This window comes from Cynocephalus volans, chromosome 15 (genome assembly GCF_027409185.1).
Source record: "Cynocephalus volans isolate mCynVol1 chromosome 15, mCynVol1.pri, whole genome shotgun sequence".
Classification (NCBI taxonomy): Eukaryota; Metazoa; Chordata; class Mammalia; order Dermoptera; family Cynocephalidae; genus Cynocephalus; species Cynocephalus volans.
Window position 1 is genome coordinate 6,101,398 of NC_084474.1, and position 21,957 is coordinate 6,123,354.

Below are 21,957 nucleotides of genomic sequence, written 5' to 3' on the forward strand. Positions count from 1 at the left end.
TGAATATACTATAATATTTAACCGCTTAAACTACAGGCATTATTAATTTTTTATCATTGTACTTCCAGCAAGCATTCTTTTTATGCATTTTTACTCAATTATTTTCTGTATAGAACAGCAAAGACTTGAAAATAATTATCCTACAGTAGAGCACGGATTAAAACATTATGGTTCATAAATATAATGACATTATGCTGCCGCTGAAAATTAATCATGTAGATCTCAATGAAATGTGAGGAAAATACAAAGGGACTTCAAAGTCTGTGGAAAAGTGGAATTAAAAGATAATAATAAAAATCTATGCTTTATTTTTCAACATAAGCTCCATCAAGTTCAAGACACTTTTGTAATAAGTTATGATACCCACCATAGTCCATTTCTAAAGAACTGAGAGTCCTAGGAATTTAACCATGTCAGTACAGTATTTCATACATTACTGAATGAAGAAAAATAGATGCTCTTTAAAGATTCTTAAGATTAGGAGACAAAAAGAAGTCAGAAGGAGCCAAATCAGGACTTTAAGGTCGATGCCTAATGATTTCCCATAGAAACTCTCACAAAATTGCCCTTGTTGTGATGACAGGAATGAGCAGGAGCATTGCTGTGGTGGACTCCCTGGCGAAGCTTTCCCCAGTGTTTTTCTGCTAAAGCTCTGGCTAACTTTCTCAAAACACTCATAATAAACAGATGTTATTGTTCTTTGGCCCTGCAGAAAGTCAATAAGCAAAATGCCTAAGCATCCCAAAAACTGTTGCCATGACCTTTGCTCTTGACCATCCACTTTTGCTTTCACTCGGCCACTTCCACCTCTTGGTAGCCATGGCTTTGATTGTGCTTTGTCTTCAGGATCATGCCTGTAAGGCCATGTTTCATCTCCTGTTACAATTCTCTGAAGAAATGCTTCAGGATCTTGATCTTGCTTGTTTAAGATTTCCATTGAAAGCTCTACTCATCTGCAGCTGATGTGCACACAACAGGTTTGGCACCTGAGTGGCAAGTTTGCTGAACTGTAATTTTTCAGTCAGGATTGTGTAAGCTGAACCAACTGAGATGTCTATGATGTTGGCTATTGTTTCTGCTGTTAACCATCAGTCCTTTCCAGTTAGGGCACGAACGAGACTCATTTTTTCCTCACAAATGAATACGGATGGTCTGCCACTGGGCCTTCATCTTCAACATCACTTCATCCCTTCTTAAAACAAGTTCTCCATTTATAAACTTCTGATTTCTTTGGAGCATCATCCCCGGAAACTTTTTGTAAATCATCAATGATTTCACCATTTTGTAAATCTGATGTTTGTTCTTGCTTCAATTTCAGCAGAATTCCTGTTGCTATGATAGGGGTTCTTTTCAAACTGATATCTTACCCTTCTTAGTGCCTCACACTAGATCCCATTCAGACATGTATAACAAGTTAACACAAGTTTATTTTGGTGCAAAAAATTTTTGAAATCCATAGTTTTTTCAGAATACATTTTCCATGAACTTTTTGAAGACCCTTCATATACCCAACACAGTAGAAAATCTTAAGGCTACAGAAATTATGAATAACATTCCTTTATGTGAGGATATCTTTCTTCCTCACTTCTCATTCCCTCTTTCTGAAGAGGGAGGGAAAGAGAGAGAGAGGGGTCGCCAAAATGATAAGGGATTTTTTTCTTGGTGGTGGAATTTCAGGAGATTTTAATAGCCTTCTTTGTACTCTTCTGTATTTGGGGGTGGGGGTATATGCAACTAACTGTAATGTTTTTCATAAGAACTTTATAAAGTATTGAGTGAAAAAAGGAAATTTTCTTTCCCATAGATGTAATGTTTGAATTAAAAAATGTACATATGAGTACTATAGACAAATTAATAACAGAAAAGAAAGAAGCTGGAGGACATCCACTACCTAATTTCAAGATTTAATGTAAAGCTAGAGTAATCAAGACAGTGAAGTACTGATGTAAGGATAAAGATAAATAGAACAAACTAGAGAGTCCAGAAATGAACCCACACATATATGGTCGATTCTTGACAAGTGGGGAAAGAAGAGTCTTTTCAACAAATGGTGCTAGAACCAACAAATGAAGGGGAAATCAACTTCGACTCTAACTTTACACCATAGACAAAAAATAATTCAAGATGGATTACAGAAGTTAAGTGTAAAAAACTTCCTGAAAAAAATATGAGAAAAATCTTTGCAACCATGAGACAGGTAAAGATTTCTCAGGACATATAAAGGAGGAACCAGTTTAAAAATTGGAAAATTGGACTTCATCAAAATTTAAAACTTCGGCTCTTTGAAAGATGCTGTTAAGAAAATGAAAAGGCACTCCATAGAATAAAACCTATTTGTATTATTTTTAGCAAAGAACCTGTATCCAAAATATGTAGAAAACTCTTAAAACTCATTAATAAAAAGACACACAACCTAACTTTAAAATAAGCAAAATATTTGGGGCCGAGCCCGTGGCGCACTCGGGAGAGTGCGGCGCAGGGAGCGCAGCGACGCTCCCGCCGCAGGTTCAGATCCTATATAGGACTGGCCGGTGCACTCACTGGCTGAGTGCCGGTCACGAAAAAGACAAAAAAAAAAAAAAAAAAAAAGCAAAATATTTGAACAAATACTTCACAAAACAAGATATAAGAATGGCTAATAACCACAGGAAAAAAGGATCACCACCAACAGTCACCACAGAACTTCATAGTAAAACCACAGTAGGATAACATTACCTGCACATTAGAGTGGCTAAAATTAAAAAGACTGCCAATACTAAGTGTTGAGAGGATGCGGGGTACTTGGAACTCTTGTGCACTGTTGGTGGGAATGTAAAACAGGGAACAACCAATTTGGAAAAGAGTTCAGTAGCTTCTTATAGTTTAACATGTACCTATGATGTGACCCAGCAATTCCACTTCTAGGTTTTTACTCAAGGGAAATGAAAATATTATGTCCACGAAAACACTTGGGCACAAATGTTCTTAGCTGTTTTATTTATAACAGCCCCAAACTGGAAACAACCAAATGTCTGTAAACAAACCATGGTATGTTTATACAAAAGAATACTATACAGCAATAAAAATAAATTAAATGCTTATACATGCTACAACATGGAAAACTCTCAAGAACATTAGAAGAGCAAAACAAGTTGGCCGTGAAAAAACACATACTGTAAGATTTACAGAAAAGGCAAAAGTAATCTCTAGTGATAGAAAGCACTGGCTGCCTGGAGTTGGGGTGGGGATAAAATGCAAAGAGGCTTTGGGAACTTCTTAAGGTGGTGGTTACACAAATGTATGTATTTGTCAAATCAAACTGTAAACTTAAGATACATAGATGTTATATAAAAATTATACCTCAATGAAGTTGATTTTAAAAATAATGCATATAGGGGCCGGCCTGTGGCTCACTCGGGAGAGTGTGGTGCTGATAACACCAAGGCCATGGGTTCGGATCCCATATAGGGATGGCCGGTTGGCTCACTGGGTGAGCGTGGTGCTAACAACACCAAGTCAAGGGTTAAGATCCCCTTACCAGTCATCTTTAAAAAAATAAATAAAAAAATAATAATAATAATAATGCATATATAGTTGCCACATTCTGAATTTCTCAGCAGCCAGAACAAAGAGAAAATTCTAAGTGTCCCAATATCCATATGAGAAAAATAAACTAAACATTCAGGAGAGCAAAGTTTTTCCTAGTAATAACACATGTAAGTAATTTCTGACATGGGCCTTCTTAAAGGCAGCACTATAAACAACAAAAACCTTTAAATATTTCAGGAAGTTCCATATGACTGTGTAACAATACCATGGAAGTTATTGGCATAATGCAAAGGGAACCTTGGTTAAAAAAAAAAAATTTATTCAAGAGGCCAAAATAAGTGAGGCCACAGGCACTTTCTTTCTAATGCATTGAGCAAATGCGAGAATAAAATTTTCAATATCCAGATTGTGTAGCAGATTATTTAACCTTGCCCAAAGAGAGGTCTGAACTTTGGTGTTGGCTGTCTTGGAATGCCATGCTGGTAGGAGTGTCCTTCTTGCAAGGGAGCCTCAGGTCCCGCTGGATGATCTGATCTAGCCACACCCAAAAGTAACAGTGTGACTTGGGGTAGGGGCTTTCGGTCACATGGTACTTTTGACCTGTTGACTGAGATCAACCCCATGGGCAATCAATCAATCCATACCTATGTGACAGACCCCAATAAAACCTCTGAATGCTGAGATTCAGTTGAGTAATCCGGCTAAGGCTCCCTGCCCGCTGTGCTGACTCCCTGAGCAGGGAGAGGACAGTGGAAGCCCCACCTGTGTATCTTCCTTTGGTTGATTTTAGTCTGTTCCCTTTATTTTTTTTTTATTTGTTTTTTTTAATCTGTCCTTTTTAGCTATAATAAACTGTAAATGGGAGTGTAACAGCTACGAGTTCTGTTAGTTCTTCTAGCAAATTATTAAATTTGAGAGTGACTTTGGAAACCCTCAAACTCGCAACAGAAATCAGCCAAGAGGGCAGCACTGAGAGGACCATTCCCTCTGACTTCTCAGTTGTCTAAGCTCTAAGTTTCTCACAGATTGTACAGTAGAAAGTAGAATATATATCCTTGGTGAAATTCTAAATGATATTTACTCAACCTAGTTTTTATTAAGAATTGAAGAAGTCTGAAATTAAATTTTGTGTGCAAGGATCTGGAAGGGAGAAGTTCGGTGGGGCAATCAGCCCAGCCAAGGGAGGGCTGACAGTCATTCCTGCGGGTCCACACTCAGCCACTCATGCTAGGAAAGGGAGGTATTGTCACGATAGTCACCGGGCATGATCCCTCTGCACAAACCCCACTTCCCTGCACAAGTCCTGGACGTTCTTATTCACCTTAGTAACAAAGCATGAGATCCTATCTCTCAAAAGGTTTATCTGAGCAAATGTTTACTGAGATCCAAACATATCTTATGAATCAGTAAAAAAATATTTCCTCAAACTTTTATTTTCCTTAACAAATAAGATCAGCCAAATTAAGTTGAACAGAAGTTTTTATGAGGAGGACCAGAAAGAAGAGGCAAACTTCATGCCAAGAACAGCCTGAGAGAGACAACAACCCTGACCGGAAGGCTGAGAACAGCAGGGAACACTAAGAAGCTGAGAGAGACAGAACGGGAGAGGGAGGGAGCCACGGGCGAGATGCGTCCCATAGGTCTGCCTGGCAGCCGGGCCAAACCTGTTTTAAGGAGGCCAGTGCTTCTCTCTCCTCTCCCTCCTGCACACAAAGCCCATGAACCTCCAGCCAATACTTCCTGTGCCACAGTTCACACAGGTTTTTGTGGACTAGCCTATCAATTAAACTACTATTTATCTATTTATAACATTGCTCCAAATAAAACTTATGTGAATCCTGTGTTTCCCATCAGCACCAGTCTAGGCAGTTCCTGGGCACCCGGCCTGAACTGCCAGTATTTCCAGACTCCTCTGGATGCTTGAGACATCCTGAGCCTAGTGCTCAGAACCATAAGCACAGGCAATTCTCCTTGGCCAACCAAGACATGCTTCTAAGGGGCTCTCCCTACTCTTGAGGTAATGCAACACACAAGCACCTATCTTCTCAAGACAGCTGGCCCTCATTTCCCAGGACATGGGCTCCTTGTCTGCCCCCACCCACCCGCCAGCTCAAGGGAGCCCTTACCCCCCAAGCCCTTCTCTTCACCTACCCCCACATCATCACTCCACTGCAATTGCTCCAGTCTCGGCTCTGAGGTTCTCACCAAATCTGGTACCTTCGTAGCTCTCTTTCAATCCCAGTGACACCCATGTAGCTGATCAACAGTAAAGCTTTCTGCTTTAAATACTACAAAAGCTATCAACTTGTATTTATTTTTCAAATGTGCACGTACAAGATTAGAATATAATTCTTTGTGTGGAAAAAATATTTTTAAATGAAAGTTGGATTTGCAGTACCTGTTTCAGGAAGGATTCCAGAGCTGAATGTGCAGCTTTTCTCAATTCTACATTTGTATGGCTACAACATTTTGACAGTACTTCAAATAAAGAAACGTAGTTGTCCAGAAGGCAGGTGCTAAATTGAGATGCGTGCAGGGTGAATAAGCGTAAGCCAGCTGCAAATGCAAAAACCGTTGTCTTTAAAATAGGACAACATAAGCCAGAACAGAGGACTAAGAAAGCTTTGGGTATATGTCAAAGCTAAAACTGTGTTCATGAAGACCTAGCACCATCACATTACGATAACCCAGGGATGCCAGTCAGAGCTCTAATGCCACCAGCTTCCAACTGAATCAACAGGCTGATGACTTTACCAACAAACCCCAAAACAAGGGTCAGAAGTAGGATCAGAATTTATTTAGGCAAACTCAGAATCGAATAGCCTGGATCCCCTGAAAGATGCCCTAAATTTTTTTTTTTTAAAGTCATGTAACCTGAGTATGGCCATCTCAATCAGAGCTTGTGAGAGAAAAACAAGGTCCCAAAAGCCTCCCTGTAAAAAACTATGTGCAAAGCATCACAGATATGATCACATTTACTGTCATTTGTAGTTCAAGCAAAAGCTTACTTGAGATGTTAATGTGCTAATCTAAAATATTATACCTCATTAAATATAGAATCTTACCTAAGGGCACAGCATATCTCTTCAGATCAATCTATTTCAGAAAAAAAAAATTCACCATCAATGTTTGAAAATCACAAGCTTCAACTGTAAAAGAATTAGAATAATATTAATCCTACCTGAGGACGAATTGCCTTTAGTGCAAAATCAAAAATCTCTCTTGATGTCTGGGGATCTGGAAATAACCAAAAGAAGCCTCTGTTACAAATGCTAACAAGTGTCACCTGACATACTTTACCAATGACTTTACAACTAACTGTTTTATTTCAGACAGCCAGACATCTGTATTAACCCTAACAGTCTCCTGTGGATTCAGGAGCAATATCTTACATCCACCCATCCAGCTGGAGAGGTGCAAGTAATGACTGCTGCAGTTACTGCTGCGGGAAAATAGAAAGAAAATCTGCAGTAACAAAGACAGGGTTTAAATTCCAACTCAGCACTCATAAGCTCTGTTTTCCGTTATCCGTAAAGGGGACAGTATATACTTTCTATCAGGGTTGTTTGTGCAATTAAATAAAATAACTTATTCAAAGCCAAACACATGATTTTCTCCCAATACTCCCAGGCATTTATTCAACACATAGTATATGACAAATTATTATGAGAATTAGAAATATGGGGCCGAGCCTGTGGTGCACTCAGGAGAGTGCGGCGCTGGGAGCGCAGCGACGCTCCCGCCGCGGGTTCGGATCCTATATAGGAATGGCCGGTGCACTCACTGGCTGAGTACCGGTCATGAAAAAAAAGACAAAAAAAAAAAAAAAGAAATATGAATAAAATATGGTCTTTGACCTTAGTAAACTTATTACCTACAGGGGAAGATAAAACAGACACCTGGCTATAACATGAGGCTCTCATCCTGCCTGACCAGCGTGAGTTATTTGCATAATTGTCTCCCACCAGATTATTCATCACAGCTGCACAGAGTCATACTTTATTCATCACTGACTTCTCTGCCCTTTTGACAATGACTTGCAAACAGCAGAGGCTCAAGAATTGTTAGCTTTGATTGCAAGGACTAACATATTTTAAGGTAGACCCCAGAGGACTATGTAATTGGAGCTGGTGGGAGAATGAGGTCAATTACCATGTTTGAAGGATGATGCTGTAAGAGACACAAAAAAAGCTTCTTTGGAATTCAAGACAAACAGATTTGTTCTGGCTGTGAGTATTCAAGAAGGCTTTACCAACATGGTAGCATTAAGCTGGGACTGAAAGAAGAGGTGTTAGCTGGGGAAAAAAATCACCCAAATAGAAAGTAACAGCATAAACACAAGTGTGCACACACAAGGGCACCAAGCACTGGTCGGTGTGCAGTGGGTCTGGAAGGAGTGGATCCAGCAGACACAGCATGCAACCTCCACTGCCAGCATGGGCAATGGAAAGGCTGTATCCACTAAGCAGTAACTCTCCTTCCCCATTACCCACCCTCTGGTAACTTCTGTTGTATTCTGCCTCTATGACTTTGCCTATTCTAGATCTTTCATGTAAGTGGAATCCCACAGCATACGTCCTTCTGTGACTGGCTCTTTTTACTTAGCATAATGTCCTCAAGGTTCATCCATGCTGCAGCTTGTGTCAGAATTTCCTTCCTTTTAAAGGCTGAATAATACCCGTTGTATATATATACCACATTGTGAATATCCATCCGTTGATGGACACTTAGGTTGATTCCACCATTTAGCTACTGTGGAAATGTTCCTATGAACATAGGTGCAAAAATTCTTGAGTCTATTTTTAAGAACCCTCTCTCATCCCCACATCACCCATCAGCCATACCCCATTTCTTTGCTCTCCTCTGCTGTAAGATTCTCTAAAGGGCTTTCCACAAATGGTCTCCACCCCCTCCTTTTCATTCGCCTCTGCTTCACTCTGGCAGTCCAGCATCTCCTGTGGCGATGGGCCCATTATGCCTGTCTGATCACTTCTCCCTAGACCCCCTAGCAGCGAAGCAGCCCTGCACTCCCTCAAGACTCCCTCCTGAGACCCTCTGCTAAGGCTCTCCACACCCACTTCCAGCTCACCTTGCTCACACTCATAGCTTTAAATACTGCCGATGTGCTGAACACTTCCACATTCAAGGTCTAATTTCTCCTGCATGATCCAGTCTTACGTACGCAACTGCACCAGACATCTACGCCTGGATGTTCCATAACTGTCTTCAATGTTAAAATGTACCCCAAAGGACAGACAAAATGGACTCATTGTGGTTAGAAGAGACATTCAAATTGTTAAACAGAACTAAATGGCCACAGCAAGAGGGAAAGGACAGACAGGTATTTCTCAGCATGACAGTATGTATCTCACTGTTAAGAAGTTTTCTGTAACTAAACAAAGGCAACTCTCAGAAGATAAGCTGAAATCAGCTACAGCTGGGGATCTACGACCTCACTGACCTTCCAAAGTCCACCTGGTGCCAGCCACTGACCCCCTCCTTCTCATTCTTGAGGGCCCACCATGGCTACAATTAGACAGAAACAGACTCCAAGGGCATTGTTCTCCCCCTTCTCTGATAAAAGAGGCCACATCGAAACCAGCCACGGCCAGTTTATAGAGCCTGCACAATCACACACCTTCGTTGACATGTTCAGTCACTGCGTACATGTACAGCCTTCTCCATAAGTGTACAGAGCATTCCTCTAAGCTCACTGAATATGCATATGAGCCTATATTGGAAGGCATAAATACTAGCCTTCCTCCTTCGTTCCCAAGAAGGAGGTCTTATCTTGGGTCCTGCTGAGGACTGTGCTCCACAATCTGCAGATTGTCTTTTTTATGGAGAATAAAATCTCCCATTTCTCTTTAGCAGATCCTATGGTCCTCTTTTGTTAACACCAGTTAAACATGCCCAACACAAAAAGCCAGGATTCCGCCTGAACCACAGTCCTACCCCATTGAACTCAGCCTAGTCATCAGTGCACGGTCCTCAGTTCCTCACTACCACACTCAGGAACAAAGCCTCTCAGTCCTACACTCACACGTATCATAACTAACAGCAGTCAGGTGGACCCTTGCAAAACATCTACTGCTCCATACACATTCCTTATTGAATAGCCATGGCCCCCACTCTGTCTGAAATGAGATCCCAGCTCAGAAGCCCCTCATACAGACCCTGTGCCCTTCTCAGTTTCACCCTGGACCAGAGCTCTGCCTGCCTCTGAACTCTAGACACACCAACTCTCTCGGACCCTCAGACCACTACATGCCTGCCAGGTGCTGGCCAGTCACTCTGCCTGGAATGACTCTTCCCCAGCTGGCTTCTTCTCATCCTCCAGGTCACAGAGTCTGTGTCAGGTCTCAGAAAGAACGCTGTGTGCATCTTCCACTCTCCACGCGCTGGCATTCCTGCTCACTGCACCCCACGTGCGCACATCAAGGAGCCCTGGAACAGCCTGTCCACCTCTTTGTTGTCTGTCTCCTCCACTAGCCTGAGCTTGTGATGGTGGGACTTGGTGACTTAGACCACTGAACCCAATACCAAATTCATCGCTCTTTAGATAGAAAGCACCCAGGACATAAATACTGTATGAATGAACTATAAGTATAATTCACATGAGCGTCGCATAACAGAAAAAGTATAAATTTTAGCCTCAGACAAAGGCTTAAAGCCTAGACTTGCCATTTATTAGCTATGTTAGTTTCCTATCGTTGCTATAACAAATTACCACAAACTTAACAGCTTAGAACAACACAAATTTATTACCTTACAGTTATGAAGGTGAGAAATCTGAAATGGGTCTCACTGAGCTAAAAATCAAGGTGTGGGCACAGCTTTGTTCCTTTCCAGAGGCTCCAGGGAGAATCCGTTTTCTCACCTTCTCCAGCTTCCAGAGGCCACCCCAGCCTTGGCACACGTCCCCTTCCATCTTCAAGGCTAGCAATGGCTAGTCCAACTTTTCTCACATCTCCTCACTTAGACTTCCTCTTGTGCCTCACTCTTCCACATTTAAGTACCCTTGTGATCACAGTGGGGCCACTGGATAATCCAGGACAATCTCTTTATTTTAAGGTCAGCTGATAAGCAACTTTAATTCCCTTTTACCATGCAGCATAACAGGTCCTGGGGACAAGGATGGGGACATCTTCGGGGTCCATTATTCTGCCCACTCTTTAGAGATGTAATTCTTTAGTGATGCCATTGTGTGATTTTGGGCAAGTTACTTGTCAGTTTCAGTCTTCTAATTTGTAAGACAGCAATATTAACACCTGTGTTACAGAGTTACCACAGGAACCTTCCTTGCAGTGTGTCTAGAATAGGCTTTAGCACATGGTAAATGAGCAATAAGTACTATTACTTTTCTTAAACTATATATGTCCACTGAGAGCCAATTTATAAGCCAAGAAAATATACAGACAAATATGCAACACTACCTGTTGGCAGGGTCAAGGGACAGAAGTAAACGTATAGCCTGGTAAATTAAAAATACAACATATACAGCTGTACATAAAAATACAAAAATATAGCTGTAACAGAGAAGAGTACAAAAGCCAGAGGAAGTGACTCAGCACATAAATTCTTTATAAAGGTGATGATCTTTGAACAAGAACCTGATAGAGTGGGAGCAACAGGATGTAGGAGAGATGACAGAGAAGACAAAGAAAGGGAAGTCACATAGGGCTGCTCCAATATTCTCGGCAAGAAGCAATACAGAAGGGTTGAGAAGAAACAGAGGAGGTACAAAAATTTGGCAATTACTTGAATATAAGTAAAAAGAAAGAGGAAATAGTTTTTTTTATTATAAAAAGAATCTTTTAGGGTTAAAAGTTTTATTAGCCTTTTAAAAAGAAATGAATTTCATATTGCTTATATTGGTATCAGTTAAGATTATTTAAGAGTTTCTCTAGGGGAACATTGTTGATACTTATGAAGAAAAGTATATTAAGCAGAATTTAAGATCAATAGGTAAGGATCCGTGTCTTAAGAATTACAAAATGCTGATGAAAGAAATCAAAGAAGACCTAAATAAATGAAGAGATATACCACATTCATGGATTAGAAAACTCAACATAATAAAGATGTCAATTCTCCCCAAACTGATATACTGGTTTAATGCAATGCCTATCAGAATCACAAAATGGTTTTTTGTAGACAGACAAACTTACTCTAAAACTTATAATGGAAAAGTAAAGGCCTTATAATACTAAAATTATTTTTAAAAAGAAGAATAAAATGGGAAGACTTACTCAACTCAATGCAAAGGCTTGCCATATAGCTATAGTCAAAAAGTCAGTGTGGCATTGCCCGGGGACAAAGAGACCAACAGAATGGAGCACAGAACTCAGAAGTAGACCCACAAAATCATGCCCAACTGATTTTCTACAAAGGTGCAGAAGCAACAAATGAGATATTTGGTAACAATTTCATGGATATGACTCCAAAACCAACCAAAGAAAAAATAAACTGGACCTCATCAAAATAAGGAATTTTTGTGCATCAAAGGACACAATCAAAAGAGTAAAAAGGCAACCACACCATGAGAGAAAATATTTGCAAATCATAAATCTGAGATGATATTGATACCCACAATATATAAACAACTCCTAAGACTAAACAACAAATAGTAAAAAAAACCCTGATTAACCTAAAAATGGGCAAAGGTGTAACACCAAGATCAAAGGGTTTGGTCCCCATACTGGCCAGCCATCCCTTCCCCTCCAAAAAATGGCACACGATCAGAATAGACATTTCTCCAAAGAAGATAAACAAATGGCCAATAAGCACTTGAGAAGATGCTCAACATCCCTAGTCATCAGGGAAATGCAAATCAAAACCACAGTGAGATACCATTTCACATCCATTAGGATGGTCATTATAAAAAAAACCATAAAATAACAAGTGTTTGCAAGAACATAGAGAAACCGAAACCCTTGTGTACCACTAGTGGGAATGTAAAAAGTGTAGAACTCTGGAAAACAGTATGGGAATGCCTCAAAAAAATTAAAAATAAAGTTACCATTTGATCCAGCAATCACACCTCTAAGCGTATACCCAAAACAACTGAAAGCAGGGACTCCCAACAGATATTGTACATCAGTGTTCACGGCAGCACTATTAACAGCCAAAAAGTGTCCATCCATGGATGAACAGATAAACAAAATGTGGCATATTTGTATAATGGAATATTATTCATCCTTAAAAAGGAAATTCTGACACATGATACAACATGGATGAACCTGGAAGACATTATGCTAAATGAAATAAGCCAGACACAAAAAGTCATATGAATCCCTTTGTACAACATTCTTGAAATGACAAAACTACCGATGGAGACAGATTAGTGATCGTTGGGGGTGGGGGAGGGACAGAGGTGGCTGTGGCTAAAAAAAGTGGCACAAGGGACCCTTGTGGTGATGAATTTGTTTAGTATCTTGACTGTAGTGGCATATACACAAACCTACGCATGATAGAATTGCATAGAACTAAATACACACAAACACGTGCTTGTAAATCTGGTGACATCTGACGAATGTCAGTGGATGGTTATCAGTGCTAATGTTCTGTTATGCTATCACACTAAAATCACAAGAGACGCCATCATCAGAGGAAACTGGGGAGGGTATACGGGTCTCTGGATTATTTCTCACAACTACATGTGAATTCACAATTGTTTTAAAGTTCAAGAAAATAAATAGGCAATTTTTGTTTTAAGTAGAGAAAGAAAATCAAGTGAAGCCAAGCAATACCTTCTTCCATGGACTTAGTGAAGTTACACAGAAGTGAAGACAAGCCCTTCAGACATCCAGCCACAAGAGGTAGTTTGGGCTCTCTTACTGCTGATGTCATCTAAAAGTAAAGTTTTAAGAAGATATCACTAAAATAGAAAAATACAACCAAATCTATGAAAATGGAATATCATGAAGTTTATCATACCTGGGTTCTAAGTTCACCCAGAAATGCACGGAACAAGTTTTCTGAATTATTTATCATCTCACTGGGATGAACTTCACCTAATACTCCTAGGAGTTCATATACTTTTTCTAAAACTGAAAAATAAATTTTAGACAAATGAAGGCCAAAAAATACATTTAAATAAGTTAAATTAACAAAAATGTATAAATAAGAAAATGAGAGAATGTTTAGTTCAAAAGTAATTTCACAGTAAGACATACAAAGTATCTAGTGTTACATACTGAAATCTTTGCTGATAAGTTTTATGCGAATCTATTATCGTAAACTAAATTATATTTGACAGGTGTTGTGAGTTTTCTATTTAAAGGAACCATTTTGTAAAATTAACAATCTTATAAATGCAAGTCTTCACACACTGTTTTTGTTTGTTTCCATTTTGTTTTGTTTTCAGCATAAAGGATTCATCTGTAAAACATATAAATATCTCGGTAGAGGAAATCTGTCTTACACTAATAATTTGTTAATGTATTAAAATATTTAAAAATAACATTTAAATGCATCTCACCTGTATCTGGTATTTTTGTTTTCAATGCAAGTTCTCCATAGAATTTACTAAATAATTCTCCAACTTTGAATTCATCAATGAGTCTAGAACTTCTCAAAGTCAGGAGTAACTAAAAGAATACAAATTAGCATTTTCTAGAGAGGAAAATAAAGAAAAGGCATCCTCTACCTCCATGCATCTTCATAGAGCAAAGTTTCAGAATCCTGTGTCTCTAGGGGATTCAACTTGGCCTCTCAGGGCTCGCATCTAACTAGATTATTTGGGAGGTGAGAGTTGAGGTGGGTGGTGGAAGAACACAAGGGGAAGGATGATCTAGGCTTAATTTTACCTTTCTGAGAAATCAGTAACATGACTAGAACCATTCTCTCAGAGGCACTCAAGACCAAGGACCAATCAGACCCAAAAGAATTTTAAGAGATGCAAAAAGAGGCAGAGATGCAGGTGAGAGACCCCGACACCCACTTAAATGCAATGCATAGACCTATTTCCACTCCTGAGGTTTCAGGAAAAAACTCAGAGATACAATGAGGTGACCTTTTGGCAAATCCTAATAGCATTAGGTTTTGCCGAAGGTGGTAAAGGCAGTAAGGGTGGTAAACAGAAAAGCAGTAAATTCCTTAGTTATTTTTCTCCTTCATTCCCCTCACAAACTCAGATTCTTCTTTTATTACCCCAAAGGGTCTGAGGACAAAGTACCAGGGTGCGGTGGTTTCAATGTCCCCCAAGTTCACATTGGAGCTGAATCCCCAACATGGTACTTGAGAGGTGAGGCCTTTGGGAGGTGATCGGACCATGAGGTCTATGCTCTCATGAGTGGATTAATTCACTCATGCATTAATGGGTTAATAGATGAGTGGGCTATCACGGGAGTGGCACTAGGGGCTTCATAAGGAGAGGAAGAAGAAGGCCGGCCCGTGGCTCACTCGGTAGAGTGCGGTGCTGATAACACCAAGGCCATGGGTTCGGATCCTATATAGGGATGGCCGGTTTGCTCACTGGCTGAGCGTGGTGCTGACAACACCAAGCCAAGGGTTGAGTTCCCCTTACTGGTCATCTTTAAAAAAAAAAAAAAAAAAAAGGAGAGGAAGAAGAATGTCACACACACACTCTTGCTCAGCCCTAGCCATGCACTACCCTGTCACCACAGGACCCTGTAGAGTCCCTGCCAAGAAGGCCATCACCAGATGTGCCCCCTAGACCTGGACTTCCCAGCCTCCAAAACTGTAAGAAATGAATTTCACTTTCTTTATACAGTACCCAATTTCAGGTATTCTGCTATAAGCAACAGAAAACTGACGAATACACAGGGTATTGTCAAGTGACAGTTGGAAAATGTACATCTTACCCATGCATCAATGTGCTTCAATCCTATCCTCCCCAAAAACAAAACCCAAAACTCCAATTTTCTGTTTTATGTTATATGTTAAAATAAAATACATGTACTTAAAAATATAAAATTACCTTAATGAGAAGGTCTAGGGCTGGGATTTTACATTTAGCAGCTCTATCTTTTGTATAAACGCTGGTACAAATATTCTAGATGTTAAAAGGAGATATACCAAAATTGTCAATAAGTTATAAGAACTAAGAATTAACAACAGCTAAAACTTGCTTTTCAGAAAGAAGCAATACCAATGTATGCTATTGATATTTACTATTTAGCTGTTAAAAGCTTAACGTTAGAGTATATGATTGTAGACACTAGAAATTACTGAAAACATTGATGCAATATGCTGTGGTAATGCTATCAACAATAACCAAAAGAAACACAAAATAAATCGACACCTCAGCAGGATTCTTAAAAAAAAACAAAAAAACAAGCCATTCCTCCTTACATACTTTCCATAGTACTTTTTGCCATATATCAAGAAAGAAATAGAAGTATAAAAGGGGTGACTAAAGAAATTCTAAGAGTGACCAGGACTCTCTCAGAAAACAGCCCCACGTAAGGAAACAACAGGCACCCTGGAATGAGGCAACTTGACTCCACTAGACAGGTGGGTTTCTTAACTTAAGTCTCATCTGTAAGCCAGAAAGAGTAAGAATACCTTGCTCACAGCATTTTTGTAAAAATTAAGACAAACTGCAGATTAAAGAACTTTGTAAACTGTGAAGCACTGCAAGTATTAGCTACTCCTACTTCTGAGACAATCTTTAGAAATATTAAGATTCCAGTCAAGATAGACCATAAGTCAAAACACTGATAACCATTAAAAGTAATAGTTCATATATTTTTAGCTCATTATAATTTACAAAACATCTTGTTGTAAATAACCTCAGATTGAACATATACTTCTTCATCAACTCTTAGCACATTAGACCTAAAAGCAAATTCAGGACCAACAAAAACAACTTACTTTGAGATGTGGCACTTGTAGAAAGTACAGAAAAGCTGAGAAAGAACAAATTAATTTATGATTGCTACTTCCACAGTAAATTATTAGGAAACCTGGGGAGGGCAGGTTGGAGAAGGATGGGAAGCATGAGAGAGCCAAACTTTTCAGACTGTCATCAAAGAGAACACATCAACTACAGGAAATATGGACCTTACCCAGTGGGAGGATTCTTTAATGGTCTTTTAAAGTGTTCTGGAATCTCCCCACAATTTAAAAAAATCCAACTTATTACAGCTTTTCATAAAAGGTATCTTTTACCCCATGTGCAAAAAGATATCAAGATAGTTACAAAAAAAATTATCAAAGTAATTTCTCTGACAAGAGCCTTAGCTTAGTAAATCTAAAAAAAAAAGAGTAGCCCACTTCATTTCTAACACAATCAAGCAGAAATAAGTAAACTCCCCAACAAGAAAGGCATAAATAAAATAAAAATTCAAGTTACTTATACCATAAGTTAACATAGATGTTAATACATAATGAGGTATGTTTTTTCCCTCCTTACCTTAATATCAAGAGAGTATGGCATGATCTTCTGGCCAATTTTTTCTAAGAAAATACATAAAAATTTTAGGACTTCTTCTCTGCAATCACGAAACTATAATAAAAGAAATACACATAGTAAATCAGGATAAAATTAAGAGTTACTTCAACACAAAAGAATATACAAGAAAAGCAAGATGAAAATTTTCAACTTACTTCATCAATGCTAAGTGATTTCCGAACAAATACAAGCAAACCAAAATCTCTGGAAAAAACTAAGGAAGTCTGTAATGCTAAAAAAAAAAAAAAAAAAAAAAAAAAAAGTAATTTAACAAGAGTTGCCAAGAAGCATTTCATAAACCACCCCTTAAAGGGTTCCATGGTTTCCAAGGCAGCTTTATAAGTGATAAAACACTAACCTAAGGAACCTAAGCCTGCTGTATTAAGACCAGGGAAGCAAAACATTCTAGATGTTCCTCAGGGATGTGGTAGGCAGAATAATGGCTCCCCTAAGATGCCTTTGCCCTAATCTCTGGTTTCACACCTGGGAATATATTAACTTTACATGGGAAAAGGAAATTAAGGTTGCAGATGGAATCAAGGTTACTAATCAGCTGATCTTAAAATGGAGAAATCATCCTGCATTATCCAATGGGCTCAATGTAATCACAAGGTCCCTTAAAAGCAGGGGCAGAAAGAAGAGTGGCTGGAAGAGATGGGAAGCTGAAAGAGCAGGAGATTCTATATCTCTTTTCAGAGAGACTCGACACACTATTGCTGGCTTTGAGGACAGGTCAATGATCCAAAGAGGGCGCCTTCTTGAAACAAGGAACATCAGCAAATTCCAGGGACCTCAGTCCTACAACCTCAATGAATAAGGAAATGGATTTTCCCCTAGAGCGTTCCGAAAGGAAAGCAGCCCTGCCTGATACCTTGGTTCTAGTCTGGTGGGACTTGTGTCTGGTTTCTGACTACAGAACTGTAAGATTAACAAACCTGTGTTGTTTTAAACCACTAAGCTTGTGGTTAATTATTACAGCAGCAATAGAAAACTGATGTGAGTACACTCCCCAGTAACCTTGGACGGGAAAGGACATATTATTGTATACTGAGTAAACTTGGATGAGCTTCGGAAACAAGTCACAAAATGAACAAAAATGAATTCTAACTCTGAAACCCTGATGATGGAACACAATTCATGAGATTGTTAGTTTTTTTATTTGATATTTTCCCATTACTACAAACTTGACAATACATAGCATCTTTTAAAAGTGTTGTTTACATTATTTCAACACCTTGGTCAGCACTGATCTTTAAGGAAGAAAATCTCACCTAACTATTAATTAAGAGATCCGGACATAGAGATGAGAAAGTCTGTATACTTATTTTAAAAATAGGGGCCGCGCCCGTGGCGCACTTGGGAGAGTGCAGCGCTGGGAGCGCAGTGACGCTTGCGCCGCAGGTTCGGATCCTATATAGGAATGGCCGGTGCGCTCACTGGCTGAGTGCCGGTCACGAAAAAGACAAAAAAAAAAAAAAAAAAAAAAGGAATACAATAGGTTTTCACACAATGACATATTTAAATTTTAAAACGTTAGAAAGACAAGAGTTCCAGTCAAGATGGCAGAATACACAGTTCCCAACATCACTCCCTCTCACAAATCAACCAATTTACAACTATAAAAATGTAACATCAGCCAAGCTGGGGCCGCTGGAGCTCAGGGGAAGAGGAGGAGAGACCCATGGAGTCCATGAAGGCGAGAGAAACCACAATGAGAGAAAGAAAAAAACTGCTCTGAGGGTTTCAGGCTGAGGCCTCTGTAAGGCTTGAGCTGATGAGCACATGGAGCAGGAGTGCAGGAGCCATAGCTGTGCCCTTCAGATGGAGTTACATGGAGACGGCAGGGGAGAAGAGGGCCTTGGCAGCCCTCAGGACAGCAAGACCACTAATAGGGTTCCCATGGACCTACCCAGGAGCGAGGAGCCAGAACTGAAAAAAAAGAGCCATTCAGAGGCCAGTGAGTCATCACAAGGGATTGGTGCAGGGCCCATCGCATGGGAAGTGTTTGGAGCAGGGGCAGTAGGGGAGACAGGCCCACCAGGAGAACACTGGGACACAACAGGGACAGCCAATGTGCCCCCCAATCAGCACAGGTCCACTCAGAGGAGACTGGTCGAGAATGCAGAATTGCATGGGGTGCAGTTTGATGAAAAAACTCACAGGCCCAGATTAGAATTTCTACACAACACAGATCCAACAGGTCTCTGGAGGGCCAGAAGTACATATAAGGGCAACCAATAAACCCTGAGCTGCACAAAAAGCCTTCCCTAGGGAAACAGCAGCAAAGCAGCATTTAGCTCAACCACACAGCTCAAGTACTAGTTCCTACAGGAAGTTCCCACAGGAAGTTCCCCCGTTTTAGAAGTAAGCAAAGGACAACAAATTAGTTCGAGGCCAGGCACACCCCCAGCGCCTTGGGGCCTGCTGGGGAACCGGATACTCGGAGCCAGGGACCAGGGACTGGCCCCCCTCCCACAACCAGGCACACCACCAGCACCAAGGAGCATGCCAAAAACATCACCTCCATGTGGGTGGCCCACCACAGCCACAATAACCATGGCTGCTGTGAAAGCGGCTAGACACCACAACCACCACACAGATGGTCCACCAGCCACTGGAGTGCATTGATACAGGAGAGTCACCAGCAGAGATAAAGAAAAGAAGAGGATGTCTCTCTCCACAAAGCCCATTTCGGAGTGATGGAAAATGCATCTGCTCTATGACAATATTGGGGGACATGATCACACCTCTCAGCATTGGACAGATCATCTAGACAACAAATCAACAGAGTAACCATTATTCTTTCAGGAGAGAAGAAATCTAGGGTAATTAGAGGGGGAAGGGGGAGCGAGAGGGGGATGGGGAGAGATTGGACAAGGGGCATAAAGAATAATCACGATTTGTAACAATATATATGCTAGTAATACTGATTTGATCAACATATCTGTGTTGAACCCCCAAAATATGTATAATCAATTTTGATTCAATAAAAAAAAAAATTAAAGGGCCGGCCCCGTGGCTCACTGGGGAGAGTGCAGCGCTGTTAGCACCGAGGCCGAGGGTTTGGATCCTGTATAAGGATGGCCGGTGCGCTCACTGGCTGAGCGTGGTGCAGACAACACCGTGCTGAGGGTTGAGATCCCCTTACCGGTCAAAAAAAAAATTTTTTTTTTAAAGTTAAAAAGACACTAAGACCAGAGTTCAATCTCTACACTGGCCGGTCGCCAAAATTTAAAAAAAAAAAAAAAAATGCTGAACACATTCACTTTTACCACAAATGGAAAATAAAGTTTTCACCCAGGCCTTGCTAAAACGTTAAAAGAACAGCATGACTTTTCAGTTATATTTCTGCAATTCTTCTCAAAAGTAGAAACAGCAAATAAAAGGTTTGGAAAAGGTACTGATGGGTTTAGGAGGGATTCAGGTGAAAAGAATATTCTCTCTTGCCCTCTCCCCCCCACGCTGTATAGCAATGTTTGACAAATTTGTGGTCATCTTCACCAACTTTGGTTTTAAGATACCCTTCTTCCAATGCTAGGGGGGGAAACGGGGAGGATTCTCAGTGTTGAACTGTTACGGGACTCAGGTCCAGCTGCCCACCCCCTTGAAAAGGAAAGAAAAAAACCTCAGAAGTCAAACAGGTGGTGTTAGAAAAGCAGATGTATTCAGCTGAAGGAGATGGTAGGCTGTCCCATCTCAAAGATTTACATTTACCGAGGGGTTTTTTAAGGAGGGGGTGAGGGAATGGAATGTGGGAGGTGAGAAGTAGGAGAGCAGGAGATGTGAGTTACGAGGGGTCCATTTCTATGGGTCAGGTACAAGGTCTCCCCAAGGCCTCCTCTGGTTTCTGTTCTCATCTTTGCTGTTATCTCAGGACCCTGCAAGATTTTGATTTGCACCACGTACTCGGCTGGAGCCCAAGGTCAGCTTCAGTCATAGGACCTTGATCATTTCTCAAATAGAGACAAGTCTCAAAGAAAGAACCGTTAGCTTTGCAAAGAAGTAATTAGCTTCTCAGCCTTGCTCTCCTACTTAGCGAGATAAGAAAGGGGATAGGTAGAGTGGAGAGAAAAAAATTGTCCTTTTAAAAGTCCTCCCCCCGCCCTCCCCGTAGCCCAGGCAGCTTTAGGTCCCAACATGGCTTCAGTCCTGCTCACTCCAACAGGACTTGACCAAACAGCAGAGGCAGATAACACGCTAGCGGTCTGGGTCAAGACCTGCAAGTTTCTTCCTCAGTAAAGAGTAAAAAACGCTAAATATCTTGGAACATCTTCAGAAGGGAAAAGTGCCTGAGGGATAAGGAAAGTGCGTTCTCCGTAGCCGACGCTGCAGTGAGGAAGAAATCACTTTTCACACGCATCCACAGAAATGCCCCCAGGAACCTAACCGCAGCACTTCAAAATCCTGCAGGCTGGTGTGCCACAGAGAAACGCGCGGCCGCCCGGCTCCCGCCCGGCCCGGTACCCACCCAGCGCCGCGGGGCTGGCGCTCAGCACGCACTCCTGGCCCAGGCCGCGGATCAGCTGGTGGCCGTCCACGGCGGCGCCGCAGCGGTCCGCGGCGGACAGGCACTCCTGCAGCTGCAGCAGGCGGGCCTGAGGCCCGGGGCCGCCGCCCGCCATGACGCCCAGCAAAGCCCGCGAGCCTACCCTCGGCCCGCGCCCGGAAATGCCGTGGGGAGCGGGGCGGAGCGCGGGAGGGAGGGAGGAGGAAGACGGAGAGGGGGAAGGGGGCGCGGAGCGCGGGGTCCCGGGCCTGAGTTAACACTCCGCAGACTCATGAACCGGTAGCACATAGTATACCGGGCATGCATACATGTAAACTTAAGGAGAAACAGGAATCAAATGGTTTGACCTGAGGGAACAAATAGGAGGATACTCGGTGTTGGACCTGACCAAATAGCAGAGGCAGAAAACAAGCTAGGGGGTTCGGTCAAGACCTGCAAGTTTCTTCCTCAATAAAGAGTGAAAAACGCATTTGGAATATTTTCAGAAGGGAAAAGCGCCTCAAGG

General features: G+C 41.1%; 1 protein-coding gene across 1 annotated transcript in view; it reads right to left on the reverse strand.

The window, feature by feature from the left end:
• The window catches only part of PRKDC (protein kinase, DNA-activated, catalytic subunit), a 174,966-nt gene extending 153,399 nt beyond the window's left edge, over positions 1 to 21,567 (reverse strand). The window contains exons 1-10 of the mRNA XM_063079108.1: positions 21,414 to 21,567; positions 17,101 to 17,177; positions 16,907 to 16,999; positions 15,470 to 15,544; positions 14,009 to 14,117; positions 13,465 to 13,577; positions 13,278 to 13,377; positions 6,710 to 6,765; positions 6,594 to 6,624; positions 5,927 to 6,084 (exon numbers count right to left, since the gene is read on the reverse strand). Of these exons, the coding sequence (XP_062935178.1) occupies positions 5,927 to 6,084; positions 6,594 to 6,624; positions 6,710 to 6,765; positions 13,278 to 13,377; positions 13,465 to 13,577; positions 14,009 to 14,117; positions 15,470 to 15,544; positions 16,907 to 16,999; positions 17,101 to 17,177; positions 21,414 to 21,567 (966 nt within the window). The remainder of the gene's footprint in view (positions 1 to 5,926; positions 6,085 to 6,593; positions 6,625 to 6,709; positions 6,766 to 13,277; positions 13,378 to 13,464; positions 13,578 to 14,008; positions 14,118 to 15,469; positions 15,545 to 16,906; positions 17,000 to 17,100; positions 17,178 to 21,413) is intronic.
• Between the last annotated feature and the right edge of the window lie 390 nt (positions 21,568 to 21,957).